The 21,489-nt window shown below is 36.1% G+C and overlaps 2 protein-coding genes across 3 annotated transcripts in view; both read left to right on the top strand.

Annotated features, from left to right (window-relative positions):
• Window positions 1–21,489, top strand: part of LOC311066858 (uncharacterized protein) — a 56,087-nt gene that overhangs the window by 23,278 nt on the left and 11,320 nt on the right. The window contains exons 1-9 of one of the 2 annotated variants that reach the window (XM_084088262.1): window positions 16,458–16,567; window positions 16,711–17,020; window positions 19,280–19,349; window positions 19,447–19,515; window positions 20,444–20,718; window positions 20,806–20,859; window positions 20,949–21,002; window positions 21,119–21,172; window positions 21,276–21,329. In XM_084088262.1, coding sequence (XP_083944388.1) covers window positions 17,000–17,020; window positions 19,280–19,349; window positions 19,447–19,515; window positions 20,444–20,718; window positions 20,806–20,859; window positions 20,949–21,002; window positions 21,119–21,172; window positions 21,276–21,329 — 651 coding nt within the window. In that variant the 5' untranslated portion in view covers window positions 16,458–16,567; window positions 16,711–16,999. Of the gene's footprint in view, window positions 1–16,457; window positions 16,568–16,710; window positions 17,021–19,279; window positions 19,350–19,446; window positions 19,516–20,443; window positions 20,719–20,805; window positions 20,860–20,948; window positions 21,003–21,118; window positions 21,173–21,275; window positions 21,330–21,489 lie in introns of those variants that run through there. The other variant, XM_084088261.1, reaches the window with a different exon arrangement.
• Window positions 12,022–15,991, top strand: snrnp48 (small nuclear ribonucleoprotein 48 (U11/U12)). The gene is made up of 9 exons (XM_084088263.1): window positions 12,022–12,259; window positions 13,021–13,128; window positions 13,251–13,311; window positions 13,416–13,496; window positions 14,100–14,282; window positions 15,006–15,127; window positions 15,311–15,411; window positions 15,511–15,642; window positions 15,835–15,991. The coding sequence occupies exons 1-9, from the start codon at window positions 12,110–12,112 to the stop codon at window positions 15,896–15,898; spliced, it is 1,002 nt and encodes a 333-aa protein (XP_083944389.1). The 5' UTR covers window positions 12,022–12,109; the 3' UTR covers window positions 15,899–15,991.

The raw sequence follows: 21,489 nt of genomic DNA, 5'->3' as shown, positions 1-21,489 counted from the left end.
GAGAGAGAGAGAGAGTGTGTGTTTGTGTGTGTGGACATGTCTCCACATGGATAACAATATTATTAGCAGAAAATCTTTTGTAAAAACAAAGATAACAACAGCACCTTTCAACCTGTCAACCTTCATGAAAGCATGACATCACAACATTAAAGGTATTTTTGTGCTTGACGGACTTGTTTTGCTGTTGCACCCGCGTCTCGCACGCAAATGATAGGGCATTCTAAAAACGCTTCGCTCATGTTAAAAGTTCAACTTGCGTCTCATTACCTTGAGTTATTATTTCCCATTCCACTGCCACAGACGCATCCTTTATGAACAGCCGCGTAGGACTAGCGATGTGTTCGCTGGTCCTTCATTGAGCGCGTCACAGGACAGCGGTTAATCGCCTCAGCAACTTCACGTGTGTGAAGCGCAATAATACAGGCATTTCCCTAAACAGCCACAGGTCAGACTTTCCACCAAAGTAAAGAGCTTATTAAATACGAAAACGATTATTTATTTTTGCTAATTATTATTTTTTTTCAGTTAGTTTTTCAGTAACTGTTGTTAGTTTCGTTTAGTTTTAGTTTTTCATTTATTATGAATTTCTAATTTTATTTCAGTTTACGAAAATGTTTTTTGACCAATAGTTTTAGTCTTAGTTTCAGTTTTCGTTTACGAAAATAACCTTGCACCATAGCTAAGCAAAACATTAGCAACCGGCAAATAGCGCATAGCTGCTAGCTAGCGGTTAACTAGCGATTCAAAACAAAAACATTACAATTAAAACCGCTTGAACATTTTATTAAAAGTATCATAAAACACGAGTGTCATAATTATAATATCAATCAAACTGCTGAAAATACTTACATTTGTGCGACTCCTTAACAGTTCGACGTTCAGCCATAAAAAAGCTTGATGCCGGCACTTCTGAGAAATTCCTACCCTTCTCTTTCAAGTGTGGTCCTCCGCAAACTTCGTTTCAAGGGCTATGTAGCCCTACGCCTTGGCCCTAGCCCTTAATCAAAATGAGAATTGGGACACCACTTCCCCTCACGTGAACGCGCAAAACCGAGGGGAAGGGGTAAGAGTAAGGGGTAAGACAGAGAAATGAGACGCAGCCTAATACTACTAATACTCTAATGAGAGTTAGTTGACATGTACAGTAGTTGAACAGTTACTTGTAGTTATAGAATGTCTGCTTACAGTTTTTCTGAATTGCTAAAACACTAAACCCCCATTCTCTGAACCAAATTCTCAATAGCCTAAACCAATTTGTCAAATAAATCACTCTTTCTGTAAAACATTGAACAAGTTCAGGTAGATAAAACACTGTTTGCAAATATCAAGCACTCTTTTTGCAAAACTCTAAACATATTGTCACTCACTAAAACACATTTCGCTCTGATGCACTTATGTTTCAAAACACTTAACACAAGCAGGCAAAAGTTTAACACAACTACAACACTGTTGTCATCGTTTACACACAACGACTCAAAATTGTTCACACTTATTTCTAATGATGTGACCAATCCAACTGTACATGATACAAGTCAGTTCAGAGTGCCAAAATTGACTCAAAATGTTGCACTGAATGTTGATACCAACAATGGATGGAAACAATATAAGAGGGAGAGGAGGAAGAGTATGTGCAAGAGGTGGTGAACAAGGAGGAAGAGGATGAGGACGAGAAAGAGCAAGGTGTGTGGAGAATGCTGTCAAGGCTGGATCTGGCTTTAGGGTTTTTCCCTTTGCCTGCAGAGATGACATTGCCTGTGATGTGGAAGAAGTCCTCAGGCCGGACCCAACATGAAGACATGATGCTGAAGCAGAATAAAATCTCTCTCACTGACCTTGATTTTGCAGTTGCACAACTCTTCTGAGTGTACTGTAACATGCTTTTCATTTGGCTTTTGCAGTTGGGTCACTGTATTTTCACAGTATGCAAGTGCTGAATATACAGACATTCAATACTATACAATATTGAGTACAATACTATACTTGCAGTGAATACAGTATACAATTTATTCAAGTTGTCATTAGAATACTTTTTTACGTAATTCCAAAATTTGTTTACTTTGTTACAATATACTTTTTGTGTTCTCCATCTTTTAATGTAGTGTCTAATGAATGATCTAGTGTTTATAATTTTGACTCGCTGTGTGTAAGATCTGAAAGCATTGTTTGATTTTGAGCACAGATAAAATGGTTTTGAGGCAATTGATTGATTTTGCCAGAAGAGTCAGAGTTTCTCTGAATGTAGTTTGAAAATTTGGTTTTGTGTTTAAGGTTTTGAGAAAGTGAGTGATGGTTTCGAGAAATGTGTTTTAGCAATTTAGAAAAACTGTAATATCTGCTAACTCTTTATTTTGATGGTCCCCCAACAGACACTCTACTAAATATAAGTAACTTTATTACACGGCTCTGTGGAATGCTTGATTCTGATTGGTCAATCGCGCCATCCAGCGGTATGTTATTCCTCGATAACAACTGCTAAAAACAGATAAAACTGTCTCATCCGGGTTACTGAAGTCAGCAGCGCTATACGCTTGCTAGGAACGGTTTTTCCTCGTGGAAGTTTTGAGTTTGGTGAGCTCATAAAATATTAAAACTCAGTCAAATCAATATTTTGTGTTCAGTTATTTAATTCTGCCATCCAGTATCGTGGACTCGCTCTCTCTTGTTTCATTCAAACTCAGCTGCTGCCATTTTGCAACATTTGTTTCATACACTGTAATGGATTATATGATAACAAACAGGCAAAATTTTAAAACAGTTTAATATCAGATCATTATCTCTTAAAATGCTGTGTAATAAGTGGTATGACTGTACCGTATCTCTTAAATGTCCTTCTAGTTTGAACTTGCTGCTTGCTAGCCAAATGTCAAAGCTTTTAACATACTATAGCTAACATTGGAGTGCTATTTGAGGCTATATCCCATCATCCCACCCACCCCCCAAACCAGAGGTTTGGAATGATATGAAGGTAAGTAAATATTCACAGAATTTACATTTTTGGGTGAAATAAACCTATAAAGGAATCAATCTAGCACGCAAGCCTGGAGTCTCTCTCTGCATGGCCCCTAGAGAACAGGAGCCATTGAGTGGTAATTACTGTTATCTGCCACTTGTTTTATTAACACGTATCCTCAAAGAATGGAGTTCAACTGCGACGCCATGAGGGCCGATGCCCAGTTTGATAGGTCTGCAGAAAAAATAATTATTATGAGGAAAGCTCTAGTTATGCCATATAAAAAGGGCTTTACATGGAAACACCCACGCGGACCCTCACAATGTGTGAGGCAGTTTGGCTAATGGAAGGATAGAAACTATTAAACCGCACGAGAAGATGGAGAAGATATGTGGGGGAGGTGAAAAGGGGGAGTGAGAGAGAACAGTCCAGAACGAGAGAGAGAGAGAGAGAGAGAGAGAGATGACTTTGGGAAGAAGTTTTAGATGCAGACAGAGAGTTTTAAAAAAGGATCCACAATAAAAAGAAAGAAAAATTAGGACATACTAGGTCTTGTCTGTGCCAACAGCTAGTAATTACACGCCAATCATCCACCCCGAGGACAGCATGGGAATTAACTAAGCAGAGAAATTGTGGAAAAAATTCAATTAAAAATTGAATTAATAAACTTGCTTTGGCTTTCCGGACTGGTGTGAGTGGTTTTGAGGGAATTGTACAAAATAGAATCCTTTACCTGTGAAACACAGAGTGAAAGTGCATAAAATTTGTTTCAGTTTCATGTGTATGTGCGCCCAGCAGTTTCAATCTCAACAAAATACTGACGAAAATGTTTGTTGACAAGTATTTTTTTAAATTGTCAACAATTAAGAAGACAAATGTAAAAAGTTTGCAGCATGATAAAAAAAAAAAAAAAAAAATATATATATATATATATATATATATATATATATATATGACAATAAAAAAACAACAAGAAAACAAGAAAAATGACTGATTAAAAATCCACTTACACTGTTAAACATAATTCTCATTTATCCAGTCTTGTCTATGTTATGGTTGTGTTTGCTTGCCTGCTTTTGTTTGGATTTACCTGTGGGTATTATTAAAGACTGCCTTGGATCTATATCTTCGTCATCGTGCGTTTTACTGCAGCCAGTGTATGACATATAGTGAATGTAAAATATTAGCCCAAGTCTATAAAAAATGAAAAAATTAATAACAGGCGGAAAAGCATGAAGGATTTGACTAATAACTTCTAAAAAAAGATAATAATACTTCAGTTCACTCATTATATGCAATTATTCCAGGAGCTCAAGGCAGTTTTCTATATGCTTGACAAATTCAAATGAATGTTATTTATACATTTTTAAAAGGTTAAAAAAGGGGTTAAAGTTTATTCTATTTCATTTTGAGTTTCAAACTGTCAACTAAACTTAAAAGAAAAATGACAAGCCATTTTAGTCACAGTAAAATGGATTAAAACTGTTGAATGTGAATTTGAATTTATCTCTTTTTTTTAATCAAAGAACAATTTTGTTAAAAGACAAAACTATGACTAAAAACGAACCCCAAAATGGGTCACCCTGGTGTAATTGGCACCTCAGTTACCTGCTGCGAGTGTAAAAAAAATTATTTGATAGCAGCAAGGGCCATCTTTCCACTGAAAAGCATTATTAACCACCTAATTGGCCCATAATTAAAGCATTGTTTGTTTGGCACTTTCAGTGAGTCCTAATACTGACCCAGTTTAATGATTAATTGCTCCATAATTTAGATTCTACAAGTCTAATTATTTTCTCTCCACCTTCATTATTGCTGCCATGTTAATGGCATGCTTCTCGCCTGAGGGTGTTCGCTCATACAAAAAGGAGGTCCAAACTCATTTGGCATCCAATGCTGCATCTGCATGACCTTGACAAAGGCACTATACTCTTTCCCAACATCTCAAATAAATACCTAATATATCTCCTATTCATGCTTATTATTGGAGAAGGTCCTCTAGCATACGTTCCAGGGATTGATATGGGTCAAACATCAGGAATTGGTGTGGGAAAGGTCTTTAAATACACCGGACACTCTTTCTAGCACCTTTAATTGTGGAAGTATTTGTAGAAGTAATAACTGCTCTGTCATTGTGCTAATCCTGCACCCAGAGTCTCTGTCGGCCCCCCAGCAACGCCTTGACAGAGAATTAGTTGCTGCTGCACTGACTAACTGTTGGGTGTGTATTAAAGCATTTAAAATCAAAGCTGACAGTTTAATCTCAGCATTTGATATATCTCCAGTGCAAGAGTGAAAATAATGAATTTGTGAATTTAGGATTTTTACAATGAGATATTGTGACACAAAATGGTTGCAAAATGGGGGGGGGGGGGATTTTTTATAGTTTTTTAATGGCACCTATTTATTCGTTGACTGTTCAAAGTTTATCCAAATAAATATTGTTATGGCCTCTATTACAAAACTCTACTTTAATTCTTCTGTACAAATATGTGTGTAGCTCCTTTAAATCTAAGAAGGACAGACTAAATGGTAACACTTTACAATAAGGTTCATTAGTTAACATTATTAAACTACATTAGTTAACATGAATTAATAATGAACTGCGCTTTTACGGCATTTATTAATCTTTGTTAATGTTAATTTTAACATTTATTAATACATTACTAAATCAAGAGTTGTATTTGTTAACATTAGTTAATGCACTGTGAACTAACATGAACAAACTATGAACAACTGTATTTTTATTATCTAACGTTAAAAAAGATTTACAAATACAGTAACAAATGTATTTCTCATGGTTAGTTTAGAAATCTGGACCTGAAAACTGTGTTTAAGTCCTTTTATATCCAGCTTTTTAAAATAAGCTTTTTGAAGCTGCCAAATAAGAACATATGAGCATGTGCCTTAAAATAGAAACATCAATGTCTCTGCTTAATGTCAGGAATTTTTTTTCTTTTTTTTTTTTTCTACATATTGGTGCACTCAGGACCCGGACAAACACAAAGACCACTCTAATGACATGTCTGTCTAGCTTACAGCAAGTCTACTTCACCCGCACTGTAAAAATAAAATAAATAAAAAAATACGATCAATAAGTCATGACAACATATGATTTTACATTACTTCAACTCATCAAAATAATTTAAGAATTAAAAAAAATGTACGAGATTCAACTCAAGTTAAGTCAGTTTAATGTAATTTAAGTTGAAATGACTTACACAGCCAAGTTAATTGTACTTAATTTTGTTTTTTTTGCGTTTTTTTTACAGTGCACTACTTGTCAAAAGTCATAGCCAGCCTGGAGATTTTAGGCTGTTGGAGTTGACAGATTTCACAGGCAGATTTATTTTATATTTTTAGCTTCAGACTATGAGCCCATCCAGTCGGAGGACAACAAACATGTTTGATATTTTGAAGCGATTTTAGAACACACATTGTTTTCATTTTTCATGCATCTACAACTAACGAGCCACGTGTTTCTGTTTGAGTTTGTTTGTAAGTATGTGTTTTATTTTGCGTTTAGTTTTAAAAGTGTTGTGGTATATTCCGACCTTTAAAAAATATCATACATTTTTAATTCAAATCTGCAAAAAAAATAAAAAAAATAAAAAAATAATTCTTGATTTAAGCAAGAGAGTAAAATGCAATTAAATATTTCTTTACAGTATTAAAAACAGGTGTCATGAAATCCAAACTGTGTATAATATTTTTACCTGCTGATGATGCGGATGACAACATGTCCAACCCACTAAAATCAGTTGCGCTCCAGTTGTCGACATACCTTTCTTTCAGCATTGAGCAAGTGCTCCAAATGGTTCTGTAACTTTAATTATGTGATCCCTAGGCTGTGCTCCAGCATAATATTTATGTCTGTGCTTCTTTTATGTGGCATCAGAACAGATTGTTCACTTCTGATGCACTGGCTGATGTTCGCTTCACTGTACGTTCAGTCATTGCTCCACTGAGAGAGTGGCAACAATGCAATTTTGCATTGAATCCAGTGATGTGCTGCAGGCAAATCGACCTCGACCCTGTTCATTTACCACTGGGGATGTTGAACAGGGAAAGAATGAAACTCTATGCAACAGACTGAAGATGGTTCCTGTCAACACTAGCTGTTCACACTCTGTAATAAAGTCATCAATGATTTTGAGAAATTAATTAAAGAAATACACAGGCTTCAGATGCAATTGAAGTGCACTGAGCGAGTTTTCAAGAGCTACAGCTCTTCAGATGTTATCAATATTTCTACTTTATTCATCTTGGGGAATAACTAACACACAATATGCTCTATGCCAGATAAAATTATTCCAGCTTTTGCGAGTAAATATGAATTTAGAGTGTTGGTTCTGTGGTGGAAATGCAACGTTTTTTTGTGTGGTTTAATTTGCGGGCGAAGCTCAGCAACTCTTTTTATGTACAAGGCTTTTAATGTTCAAATGCAAACGCTCAAATTGAGTTCCTTTTCCTGCCGGCAACCAGCGCTACGAACAGGGTGTTCAATAGAGACAAAGCCACCCAAAAACGTCCTTCTTAAGGGACTAAAAACACTTCATTAACTTGTATTTGCATGACTAACTCCTTTCATGTGTCGTCTGATTGTCACAAGGCCAATAGACTGTAGGCAGTTCATTCCTCACAATTACTTCTCATAAAGCCGCTGAGACATCAGAAGGGGGGTCTCCTCAAGGAATGGCCTTTACATTGGCAAGATTGCTTAATATAAACATATTAAAATAACACAAAATGATTTATATAACAACTGTCAAAGGCTTTTCAAAAACTGTTTGAACGATATAAAGCAAAAAACAGATTAAAAGTGATCAAATAATAATATTAATAATTGCATGACATACTGATTATTCAGATTAATTACATAAATATTTGCTGAGAAACATCCCTATATGTAACTTTTATTATTTTTTGTGTATTTTTTTTTCTCTCTTTTATTCCGTGTTGTTTTATTCTTTTATAAATTGTCACTTATTTTGCTATACTTTGCGCTGAGGTTCTGGAAGTATTATAGTCTCTTTAATGTCTCTTTTTCTTACATTTGGCCTGTAGAGATCAAAAACTGAACAAAAATTAATTTGACCTAATTTGACTCACAATAAATGTTTTATTTACACTAAATATTTTATTTACACAAGACCCCCATGCGACCGACACATTAAACGTGGCCTCTGTGGAAGTTCTGCAACTACTCCATTCTAAACCGTTGTAAACACGCCCACTTTTGGGACAGACCAATCCAGCCCTGCAGCTGGGGGCGGAGTTACCGAGTGAGCCATTTCTTCTGCAATCAGAGTCCTGTTTTCTCTTCCTCCACCAGCACCTCCATTCTGTTCATGTGTGAAATGAGCAAGGGTCTTATCTCTTAGAAACACAGCACTGAGCCAGAGGAGACACAAGCGAGAGAGAGACAGCGCGGGAGGGGTGAGGGCAGAGAGCGAGGGAGAGGGAGCATTTGAGAGTGTAGTTGCTCACGTGGGCTGCACACTAATAGGCCGCCTTTGGTATGCCACAGGCCACACGTTTATTTCCAACAGCGCCAGTGCTAATCCAGCCGAGTATGAGCTCCATACTGCAGACGTGAGCCGAACGTACTGAAACGTTCGAGTGAAGTCCCAAGACACTGTTTTTTTTCACCCCAGTGCTGTTTTTGTGATCATTTTCATCCACGAGGTGGTAATTTTGTTAGTTCAAGGGCTGGAGGTAATCGGAGAGGGCATTCTTTTGTGCGTTCAGAGTGAAATACATTCAATAGCAGAGTCTGCTGAGTGAGACGCAGAGACCTAGAAGGGGGAAAAGCAATAGGGCATCTGTGTGAAAGAGAAAATCGAGTGAACTGCAAGGGTCTCTGAGTGGGACATGGTTTTTATTACCACAAATGTTTTCCGCTTCGACCGCTGCTGTCCATTGATGTCTGTCTACAGTGTCTGGGCTGAGAAAATTGCTTCCTCTTTCATGACAAACTTGATTGCTTCTCAATAAAGGGCTATCAGAAGTGTTGCTACAGAAACAAAAACATGTACAAGTTTGGGGCTAAAAGCTTAAACGTTGAAAAGATTCAACTAGGGTTTAACTTTATTTCAATGGTCCCTTTAACACATTCTGTTGACTATAAGTAATGTTGCACCTATGTAACTCTCATTGGAGTGTTAGTAGAGTATAAGTAGACTGGTTAGGGTTAGATTAAGTTGACATCCAGTTGCAAAGTTACTTATAGTCAGTAGAATGTCTGTTGGAAGAGCATCACAATGAAGAGTTAGCAGATATTAAGCAGACAATACTCTAAGAGTAAGTTGACTTGTAGCTGCAAGTTTCTTATAACAGAATGTCCAAAAGGGAACATTAAAATAAAGTGATACCAAATTCAGGCCCGGTTTCACAGACAGGGCTTAGATTAAGCCATGATTAAACCTTAGTTCAAATGGACATTTGAGTAGCTTTTATAAATGTGCCTTAGAAAAAAAAAACATTATGGTTTGAATCCTGAGACAAACAATGGCACTGACATATTTTAAGAGAGTCAGTGCAAGTTGCTTTCAGTTAAAACAGCTCAAACATGCATTTTAGTCTGGTACTAGCTGTCTGAAACCGGTGGGCATTGAGAGAACAACTGTAGTGATTAATAGCAATTTAACATAATAAAGTATGTAGGTAATAAAGTGGCAAAATACAAGGTCAGACTTTATTTGTAACTGACTTTGAGTGAATCTTCCAGTTTGGATTGAGTTAAAGTCATGTAAAAACATAAGGTGTCATGACTTATTGATTGGCAGGCCCTAGTAGGCTAAATGTCAACATACAGTGCATTATAGACGCAAGACTTACAAATGTGCCTGAAAATAGAAAAGAAGACAAATATGTTTTAAAAGGCTAAATATAAAGCATATCATTGGAAACATTGCAATGTGACATTTAAAACATGTTTTTCAGACGTATTTCTGCCAACATAGACTCAAGGTTCTACACTGTATTTTAGATGTTTGAATTTTTCAAGATACCAATTATCTTTTTCTCCCCGGGTATTCTTAATGCAGGTGTTAGTGCTCAGCCAGCAGACGTCAGAGATAACCTGGTTTTGCGTGGGAGCAGCGAAACTCTACTAGTATCGTCAATTATGCGTTAGCATGGCATCAGGGCAGAACGCCCACACTGGTTATGAAGTGAATATGGAAACAGAAAAACTCATCCACAGATGGCCTGTAAAATGAGAGCATACCATTATTACCATGCCAACATCTCTATATAGCCTATAGAAAAACAAAGGAACTTTTCACTTTTGGCTCATTGTTGGTTTAATATGCAGTCAGGTGTTGTAATGTCTAAAATAAGTCAAGCATCTGACTGACTGACTGACTGAATTATAAATCTTTCAAGTTACTTTTAATTGTCACATGTTGGTCTCAAGGTTTATTTCAAAAATAGAAAATCAGTGATTCATTCGGTTTGGCATAATTAAGTTGAAATGCTGTTGGATTTGAAGTCCTTCAAACGTAAATACATCCAGTGAATAGAGGAAAACTATGATTCACTATCACATATTCTCAGAATGAAGAATGCGTTGATGCCACGCTTTTTTCTTACTTTATAAAGTGAGTCATATTAATGATAAAACAAAAGGCTTTATCGAGAGTTATTTTGGACTAAAACCGTAGGCAGTCTGATCATTTTGATAATTGAGCCTGTCTCCAATATAACGTGGTAAAATAACGTGGAACGTGTTTGTTCACTAAATGAAGATGTGCTGCCATCTGGTGGTCCAGAAGGAAATTGAACAGAAGGAAATTGAAACAGAATGAACACAAAGAAAACATACAACAACCAACAAAAAATTACATACAATTGTCATACAGACAATTATGCCAGTACTTCCTTATAGGTGACTGGTATTGCACCACACTTTGCCTAAGGTTTGACAACAGCATAATAATAGCATTCTGTGAATTATCCAGCCGACAAATAAATGTATAGCCTACATTAAATTTCTCATTAAAGCCATAAAGGTTTTTACTCTTGACATACAACATAGATAACTTGCACTGTTCCACCTCGTATTTTTTTAATTAATTTTTTTATATATAATCCTCCTACAATCATTGTAGGCAACCTGAAGCTTATACTAACCCTACCCCTAAACCTACCTGTCACATAAAACTTTCTGCATTTTTACATTTTCAAAAAACATCACTTAGTATTATTTATAAGGTGTTCTCCTCATGGGGGCCAAAGCATGTCCCCAAAGGGACAAGGATTTCGGATATTGCCATTTGTGGGGACATTTTGTCCCCATAATATAGGTTTACCAGGACCACCCCCCCCACCCCACCCCACCCCACACCACCCCACCCCACCCCACACACACACACACACACACACATACACATACATAATAGGTTTTGCTGTCTTTGTGGGGACTTTCTGTAGATGTAATAATTGTTATACTGTACAAACTGTATTTTCTATTCCCTTACTAACCCTACCACTAAGCCTACCCATCACATAAAACTTTCTGCATTTTCACATTAAATATTTAAAAAAAAAAAAAAAAAAGGCTACATTTCCCTCGTGGGAACCGTTGACTGGTCCTCACGATGTAGGTGATCTCAGGTTTTTACTATCCTTGTAATAAACCTGTACACACACACACACACACCAAGAACATGTAGGCCTACTCAGGTGAGAATTAATGTAATTTATGGCATCATAATCTGCAACCTATGTAATGTTCACCTCGGTACTATTCCACAAGCAAGTGCTGAATTTTCAAAACTATTCTCCCAAAACTCATCGAAAATGTTTTTTTCAAATATTTCAGAAAATGTTTTAATTTCTTTAGATTTGGTACACTCGTTGTTAAATAGCCTACAACGCATTTTTTTATTATTATATTTAGGTAACTTGTTTAGAAAAATACATTTCCCACCCAACAGTCAATCATTTTGAATTAATGTCTTCTAAATACCTGTAATTTTATTTTTTATTTTTTTATTTTTTTGCACGAACGCGCAGTAGTGGGTTTTTTCCCCGATTGTGGCAACCACAGTTCGAGGCTACGTCGTGCATACGTCATTTTCAAGCGCCAACGAACACTCGCGTAGACAACAATCGCAAAGCAAGAGGCTTGTTTTCGATCGTTCCTGATGTAAAATGTGTGAAACAACTTTTTCGTTGGGTCTCCAGGAGCGCATGCAGCGTTTGCAGGAGCTCACAGACTTCACAGAGAGTTGTCAAGCCGAACTCAGGGATTTGTTTGACTCGCTGGAATGGAGTCAGGAATTAGATACACATGCAGTTCAGGTAAACGTCAACAGCCAAACACAAAACTATAAAAAGAATGCAGTGAATGGATATGTGATACTTTGTAGCCTTTGTGTTAATGACCCTGGATCTATTTTATATCTGCTTACCATAGTACCAAAAATACCACACAATACTGTAATTTCTATTAATGCAAATTAACAATAAACTATTAGGAAGTGTTTATTTTTATCTAACGTTAAATCTTAAAAAAAATATTATTACATAATCACTTACTACTCGTAAAAAAATCGAATTTAAACAATCTTCATTCTTAGAGGGATAGTTCACCCAAATGTTAATTATGCCATTATTCACCCTCAAATTGTTCCAAACATGTAGGCCTATTAATTTATTTCTTCCGCTGAACACAAAAGAAGATATTTTGAAGAATATGGATAACCAAACAGTTAATGGGCCCCATTGACTTCCATAGTATGGAGAAAAACAAATTCAATGGGGCCCAATCAAGTGTTTGGTTACTGAGATTCTTCAAATTATCTTCTATTGTGTTCAGCAGAAGAAAGAAATTCATAGAGGTTTGGAACAACTTGAGGGTGAGTAAATAATGACAGAATTTACATTTTTGGGTGAACTATCCATGTAATACTTCATATAGTTTAATATATAGATACAGACAGAGAGAATGGTTACTATGGTGACATTTTGTACGGGTAAATCTGTAAACTATTTGGCACCTGTTTTACCTCTTTTAGGCTTAAATCGTTTTTTAAATGCCTGTATTGTCTTCTGATTACCAGATGGAAGTGTGTCCATTCAATCCAAACCACACTGTACCGCGGGACAGGATGAAGAAACACAAAGCCGCCTGTCAGCTCAGTCAGCTGGGATACTCTAAAGAAGAGCAGGTGAATAATGATCCACATTAAGTATCGTGTCAGCAAAAAGTCTTGTGATTGACTTAATCTCATATGGGAAAATATGAACATGAAATTTGATGGTGGGTTTTTTTCCTGTCATTTGTTTTCAGGCTGAAATGTTTGATCCTTCAGTGTACTATGAGAAAGCTAACATTCCGTCCATTACCATGGGTGAGTTTTTTGACTTTGTGAAAGACATACTATTCAATTTTAAAGTTTTTAAATAGCTTTGCAAGGCTGTGAAGTTGTGTGATGTTGACTGATATCACTTTCAGACGTTGACACATTTCACCAAGTAATTCTGCAGACCCGGGAAAATGCTCCTTGCGTGAGCTCGACAGGAATCCACACACAAAGTAAGTGTTTAGATAGCCAGCTCCTTTCTCTAGACAGTGATTTGGTAATTTCAGCACTTATCAGGATAATAAGCAATATGGCACTTTTAAAATTGTGTGTGGCAGAATGACTGTATTAATGATATCCATGTCTTTATTTATTTTTCCAAATATTTTCAACATTTATCTGTGTTCTTTGTTTTTTTCCCCATTAACAGGGGTGAGTATTAAAGGAAGTCTGGTCTAGACAATTTTCCCCTCATACTTGCTGTATCCTTTGGCTCAATATCCTTTTAAAAAAGGCTTGGTCCTTAATATTGCTTGATAGAAGATTTTCATTTATTTCACTCAGGTACACATTAGTTAAGCATTCATAAATGACATAAGACCAAGAAATGCAGAAATCTATAGGTCCATTTGTCCCATTACGTGTTGGGAGTGTTTTTCTTATCCGCTAGTTCTGCACTGGATTTCCTTTTTGCAGACTGGTCATTTAAAATGTTATTCAGAAACACGTCCCTAAAATAAACACACTTAATGAATCTTCAGAATCAATGTTATTTGTTTTAACCATTTACTAATAATTGTGATTTGTGTGAAATCTGTTTTATTTATTTTTTGCAGGTTACACATCTACAGATCTCCCTGGCATACCTCAGAATCATAAGCGCGCATTATGTGACCTCACTGTGGCAGAACGATTGGCCGTCCATGATCATGTGTTACAAGAAGCCAGTCAGCAGAGTGCAAAGAGAGAATCCAACAACGAGGATCTTTATGTAGACCTTGTTGCAAAGCTTAAAAAAGGTACTTGAATCCAATGTCCCATTATATCACCATTTATCCTGGGTCAAATTAAGGGGAAATATTTGTCTCTGGGCTTCATTTTCACATATTCAAGGTCACACATTTACATTTACACATTTATTTTAAAGGGTTAATTCACTTAATAAATGAAAGTTCTGTCATCATCCTCATTTCATTTCAAACCCATAACACTTTCATTCATCTTCAGAACACAAATGAAATGTAAAAAATCTGAGATTTCTGTCCCTCCATTGAAGGTCTATTCAACCAAATCTCAGAAGCTTCAAGTGTAAGTTTAAGCATTTCATAGAATAAATTCTCAGTCTGATTAATTATGGCAGTTACCTATAAAATGACAGCCAGAAAATACATAGTATCTGTAAAGATGTCATAACAGAGTAATAATGGGGTGGGCCTCACTGAACCCAGAGGTGGAGCTGCACCACAAGACCTTCGCAGCCCTAAGTCAAAGCTACACCATTGAGCCCTGAGGTGGAGCTGCATCACAGGGCCCAACTGCAGCTGATTCGTATAAGACCTAAGTTGCTCCAAACTTGGAGAAAATCTCATGATTGCCTCCACTTTTAAAGGCTTCAGTACCAAGTCCATATAACTTCTATTTTTTTACCTCAAATATAATTTCACTATACTGAGTACCAATTACTTGATAATATCTGGTTGATAAAGTAAAGAATGATGTTTTGTCTGAAATTCATTCTATAGGAGATAAACAGAGTGGGCCGAAATCTCATCTGGAGGTCTTGGCTGAGATGAGGGACTACAGGAGGCGCAGACAGTCTTACAGAGCGAAAAACGTTCACATCACCAAGAAGTCTTACACAGAGGTCTGTGATTTGAGTTTTTGCTCTTGGGGGATGTTAATCTACTTACCCACAAAACACTTTTTAGTTTAATGTCACTATGCATGTTCTCACTGTACATTGCCTTTGTTTTGAATTTAAATTGTCTTCTCACAGTGAATGGCTTGAGAGCCATAGAGAATAATTGTATGCCTTTACCTTTTCCAGGTGATCCGTGAGGTTATTGACATCCACTCTGAAGAACTAGGCAGGATTTGGCAGGAAGTGAAGGATGAGGAGTCCAAAGCATCACAGCAGTCATCCCACAGGTCACATGTCTGATTTCAGTACACCAAATCTCTTTCCTCCCTGACAGAAGTAGCACAGATTGACTGATATTGATTTGTTATGTTGGTTTTTGGTTACAGAGAGTCATATGAGAAAGGCCGCTCCGCATCCGTTGAGTCACGGGAGTCTCGTATCAGCTCCCGAGATGAGCATGGGCATAAACAGCACCGCAAACGCAAGCGCAGTCGAGAGAGAAAACACAAGAGTAAGAGGTAATGTTAACACTAACACTGACCTAAACAACATAGAACAACAAAGTATCTGAATACTAATCAGAACTTAACTTATCCATCAGTCCATCATTCTTAAATTCTTGTTGTGCATTTACAAAGTTCAGCATGAATACAAACTCAAAGTTTGTGATGGACTGACTATATTATTCGCTCCTTTTGTTTTGTCCTCAGAGATTCACACTCTCCGGATGTGGAGAGACATCACAAGAAAAAGAAGAAGAAAAATAAATCTTGAAATTTGAGTTATTTTCATATCTGTATTGTTCTCTTTAATGTTTTTAGTTGGATGATATGCTACAATAAAACGTGAATAAAAATTTATCAAATATTTGTTTATGTGCATTTCCTGCATTTTTAACGTCCATGATAGATCTTCATATACACTATCGTTCAAAAGTTTGAGGTCTGTACGTTTTTTTTTTAAATAATTTTTTTAAAAGAAATCTCTTGTTCACTAAGGCTGCTTTTATTTGATCAAAAATACAGTAAAACCATAATATTGCAAAATATTATTACAATTTCAGTTTCTCTTAATATATTTTAAAATGTAATTTATTCCTGTAATTAAAGCCATTACTCCAGTCTTCAGTATCCTTCAGAAATTATTCGAAAATATGCTGATTTGGTGCTCAAGAAACCTTAATATTTTTATGGTAACTGTGATGCATGTTTTTCAGGATTCTTTGATAAATAGAAAATTGTGAGTGATGTAGCTGTGTAATTCAAGAAAGCTGTTGGTGCACACGATCTTCCTAATTTGTTTTAACCTGCTTTTTATTCAACCTTTAGCTGTTCATTGGATATTTCCAGCCCCACTTTCTGTTGTTAAAAGAGAATAACCACCCGAAATGAACTTTGAGAAATCTGTTACATCAATGGCACATTTTTCCAAGGAGGTCAAAAGGTCATTAAAAATCACAAAGTCACAGCTTGCAATTCAGCTTTATTGATTATAGTAGTGAACCATGTATATTACATCAAACTGAATGTAATAAATTCTAAATTATTAATGTTACAGAGTAAAGAATAGTGATGTCTCTTTTATAGGAGGATTCTTTTTACAGTGCCTTGATTCCTCACTACTCTCTGTGCAGTGGAGGAGTGTGTTTGTTTGGGGAAGGCTCAGGTATTTCTCACCCAGATGAGGAGAGTTGGGAGCCTGGGAGATTCTGGTGAGGGACCAGGAGGTCTGTTCATCTGTCTCAGCATCGCAGGCAATGCTTTGAGGACCACTGCAGCTCCTCATTGAAACAGTGCTCTCTGCCTTCTCTAAAAAGCCCTTGACTGAGCTAATCCAAGGGATCAGAGCTCCGTGCCCGTAAAGCACCTGGAAACCATGGGGGACTCCAGGGTGAAGGTAAGATGCAGGATGGGGTACTAAAATGTTGGGGGAATTCAGAGGGGAATCATACTCGCTTTCATAAGCTTTATTTATGCTTATTCAGATGTTCAGATCATATGCATTGGTAGTTTTGTTGTCAGGTTCATATTGGTTGGTTCCAAGGACAGTTTTTGGGTCACTGAAATCAAATTGTGGGTCGCTGAGGAGAATTCATTTTGACGATGCTTTCATCCTATGGACTGTTATCTAACTATCAGGCATAGTGTGCTTATGTTTATCTAAGACTGTCAAATGGTATCAAGTGAAAGGAGATATCACAGGCTACAGAAACTTTTATGGGTCTTTACGAAATGTATAGTTTGTTTTATATTCCTTAATGTGTGCCATGAACAACCTATTATTTTGGTTACATGGCCAATTAGGCCAGTATAAATCATGTTACATTAATACTCTGATTTTAGTACAATTGTATAGTAGTAGTTAAAGGCCAGTTCCATATTTTAAGCTTTTGGGGCTGATGAAAACATGTGCGTATCACCCGTAAAGCACCTCACTGTCCCAGGGGGCCTGTGAGTTGGTGAGGAACCCAATGTTTCACCCTATGGGCCGTTAGCTCTGCTACGTCACTCTTTCAGGTTTTGGAGAAGAAATTAGACCGATATGCAAATTAGACCGAAAATGCATCTTTTTAAAACTGATGAGCCTTTTTTCTGTTATAGAAAAAAATTGTAATTCTCAAAAGAAAAAATATTGAATTTAGTCCCCGGGTTAATGTGAGGTCAAATGAGTTGAATATACACTACCATTCATATTCTAATATGCTGATTTGGTGCTCAAGAAACTATTTTATTTTAATTTTTTTTAGCATTATCAATGTTGAAAACAGTTGTGCAGCTTAATGTGATATTGCTTTTTTCAAGGTTAAAAAGAACAGCAACTATTAGAAAAAAATATTTTGGAATATATATATTTACTGTTCATTTTGATCAGTTTCATGAGTTCTTGCTGAATAAAAAACTTAATAAACTGAAAAACGAACTTTTAAAAGGTTGTGTAAAATTAAGCTATAAACTTTACAATTTTGCCTGTAACTTAATCTCGTTGGCTATCTGCCCTTTAACAAGTGACCTGAAAAAAGTCAGTTGACTCTTTACATAAGCATTTTGTATTTGTTGGAAAGGTCAAAGGTCACATGCTGTGTACAGTATGCCTTGAGATGAGAGAGAGAGATTTTACAGACTGTACTGGAATGTGAGAGCAGCATGAGAACTTTAATGCAGTGCAGCATACTAGAGGACCTGATTGAAATCACACACAGACCATCCACTTTTACATTAACATGAACTGTTTGTTCTTGGCTAAATATTTTACTCTATAAACAGCTATTACTTGAGCATGCAACTGACAAAAAATACCTTTTAAACTGATACTGACAGCTAGTCTAACATGTGATACAAATCTAGATCTCAATTTCATGTCTGTACTTTTCTGGTAATTTTGTGAGGTGATTTTCTAGGGAGTTTTGAACATGTGCTACTCTGTTTAACAATGACCACTAGAGGGAGTTAAGATATACAACATCATTTGAGCTCTTACTAAAATATATCCAGTTGCTGTTCGTTTATTTGAGGGATCTCACTTCTATCTTTAGCCATTTTCCTCCACTTTTTTTTTTTTTTTTTTTTTTTGTAAACGATTCTGTCTGCATCGTTTAATAACTATGATTATTTGGTGGGGAAAAGATAAGAAAAAAATAATTTGGTGTAATTTTAAACAACTGATAAATTTTTTTTTAATATTTTATTATTATTATTATTTATTGTTTTTAAACATGTTCCATGACCTCATTAGTGACATTTGAGCTAGTCACATGAGGAAGTGCAAAACAGGAAGAGGGGTAATTTAAGCACAGAGGCCTTTAAAAACGATGAGCTTCAGTTACTGCATATATCCATTTGTTCCAGCAAAAGGACAAAAGTGAACTGAAGTAATGTAAATTAAAATTCCTATTAGCAAAGTGGAACCACCACTTGTAAATAAGGTCATAGTGGCAATGAAAACCCCCAGTTTGTTAAAATTACAACTAAAAAGACATTGTTCTATGTAAACAGATCATCAGTATTTCTAATGAAGTTTATAAATCCCTTTGTAACACTACATTTAATACATTGTTAGTATATTTTTTCAATAAATCATATTATTTAGATTTGCCACCATGATGTGTTACTGTAACCTGTTCCTATGCATTTGTTTGATTTGTTGGTGTATTGTCAGGTATTGGCTGTGTTCCTGTTGTGTGTCCTGCACATTCAGGCCCAGCAAGATTATTCTGGTCTACAATCAGGTGAGACAACATCACCACCAACATGCTTACATCTGTATAACTATGTATAAATAACATTAAAATGGCAGATTATTTTCTCTCTCTTTTACAATCACAGGAGAAGAACACATGTATGAAGGCTCCTTAGTCGATCAATATGAGGGACATTCTGGATACACTGACAGGGGTAAATAAGATGTTACTGTTCATACTACTACTACTACTACTATATAAAAAAAAAAAAGAACCACCCAACATGAAACCTCAGTAACTGTGCTGTATTTTCTAATTTTATTTTGATATTCACGTTTCAACAACGTTCAACCCTCTTCTGTATGTTGAACATTAATTACTGGTGTTGTAATAAAATACAAATTTATTAAAAGCAATACATTTCATAATTGGTCACAATTCACAAATCTCTCAAACTGGCACATCATAGCTGTATTGTTATTTAAAGCAAAAAATATGCTTTATTTACTTTATGCAATATAAATATAATTTAAATAAAAAATACAATATAACTTATTATAAATAATTTGTCTTTTTCTTTAGCAACATATACTTGGACATTTCCACAATAGATTCTCACATTTATACACACATTTTTCTCTGTAATTTACATATATATTTTTCTCTTGTAGTTAACCTACAATTTCAACTATGAAATGTTTCGTATTCTGAAATATTATATTATATTATATTATATTATATTATATTTGACCAAAACATGGGTTGATACAACCCAGCATTTTTTAGAGTGTATTATATTAATAATATACTGTATATAATGGTAACACTTTACAATAAGGTCCATGAGTTAATGATTGTATTAGCTATCATTAACTTACAATGATCAGTACATCTGTTCAATGTTTAAATGAACTTTAACCAAGATTAATTAATGCTTTAGAAGTATTTTTTTCATTGTTAGTTCATGGTAACTAATGTAGTTTACTAAAACCTTATTGTAGTGTTTAAATTAAATTAGATTTTATATATATTTTATATATATTTTAGACTCTTAGTCACCATGATGTGTTTTATATCAATATATCCAGCAGACTGCAGTCAGGAGCAATGAGTGCCTCAGTGTCTTTTCTCTGCTTCCTCAGTCAAGTATCCTGCAGAGACCAAACGCAGCAATGAAGGCGAGCACTCGGCATCTGGCTTCGACCCCCATGCGCCTGCAGCCACCGTGGTCACCATGATCACTGAGGAAACATACCCGTATGCCACAGTCGTGGAATCTTTTGATTATGCCAAAGAGGATAAAACCTTAATAGCACAGGTGCCATATGGAGGAGACGCTGAGCTGGGGCAGGAGAGACCCACTGAATGCGACTGTGAAGCAGGAGAGCCGGGATTTGGAGGCTTTGCTGGACCCAAGGTTGATTATTGCCATGCCTTTAAATGTTATAGTTTGCTGACTTTTAAAGTGTAATGCATTCTTCAATTTGATTATGTTTGCTTATAGGGTTCTAGGGGTCTCCAAGGCAAACAGGGGTTACCTGGGGTCCAAGGAAGGGAGGTAAGAGCAAAACATCAGATTTTAATGTTCATAGTGTTATGTAACTAGTGTGAAAGTGTAAGCGACCAAACTGTATGTCATCTTATAAGGGTTACAAAGGAACCAAAGGAGTAAGAGGAAGAGGAGGAGACACTGGTCCTGAGGTAAGTGACACAGGGAGGGTTAGGGTTAGAACACTTGTTGAATCTACATCCTGTTCATACCACCACGAGGTTTTCAAAGAACTGGCTCACCTTAATGTCATTTGCCCTATGCTTAGGGTGACTCTGGGCCTGATGGAGAGGATGGTGCATCTGGTTTCTTTGGTGCAATTGTGAGCCAAGACTTTTGGAAAACTTTACTATTACCTACATTATTTATTTCATTATTATTACGGAAGAGTCTCTGATATGTAGTTTTCTTGCTCTTCTTCATAGGGCCTTCCCGGGTTACCAGGGGACCCAGGTGAAACTGGACTATCTGGATTGAAGGTAATGCATTGTAAAAAGGAATAAGTAGAGAACCTGTGGAAATGCATTGTCTCAAATTTCAGAAGCAAATTATTTTGTCTGCAGTTTTAAAGAAAATCCTCAGCAATAGTGTTGACTAATGAGCATATTAAAAACACCACATAGAAATATAAACAACATT

This window comes from Abramis brama (assembly GCF_963993115.1).
Source record: "Abramis brama genome assembly, chromosome: 17".
Classification (NCBI taxonomy): domain Eukaryota; kingdom Metazoa; phylum Chordata; class Actinopteri; order Cypriniformes; family Leuciscidae; genus Abramis; species Abramis brama.
Note: the sequence above shows the minus strand (reverse complement) of the source record. Positions and strands in the feature narration are given on the sequence as shown.

Excerpts from the sequence above, each read along its gene's own strand:
- snrnp48 (XM_084088263.1), top strand. The coding sequence starts at position 12,110 with ATGTGTGAAACAACTTTTTCGTTGGGTCTCCAGGAGCGCATGCAGCGT. Across the intron at positions 14,283-15,005 it reads TGTTGCAAAGCTTAAAAAAG|GAGATAAACAGAGTGGGCCG; the intron begins GTACTTGAATCC and ends TTCATTCTATAG. Across the intron at positions 15,128-15,310 it reads CCAAGAAGTCTTACACAGAG|GTGATCCGTGAGGTTATTGA; the intron begins GTCTGTGATTTG and ends TACCTTTTCCAG.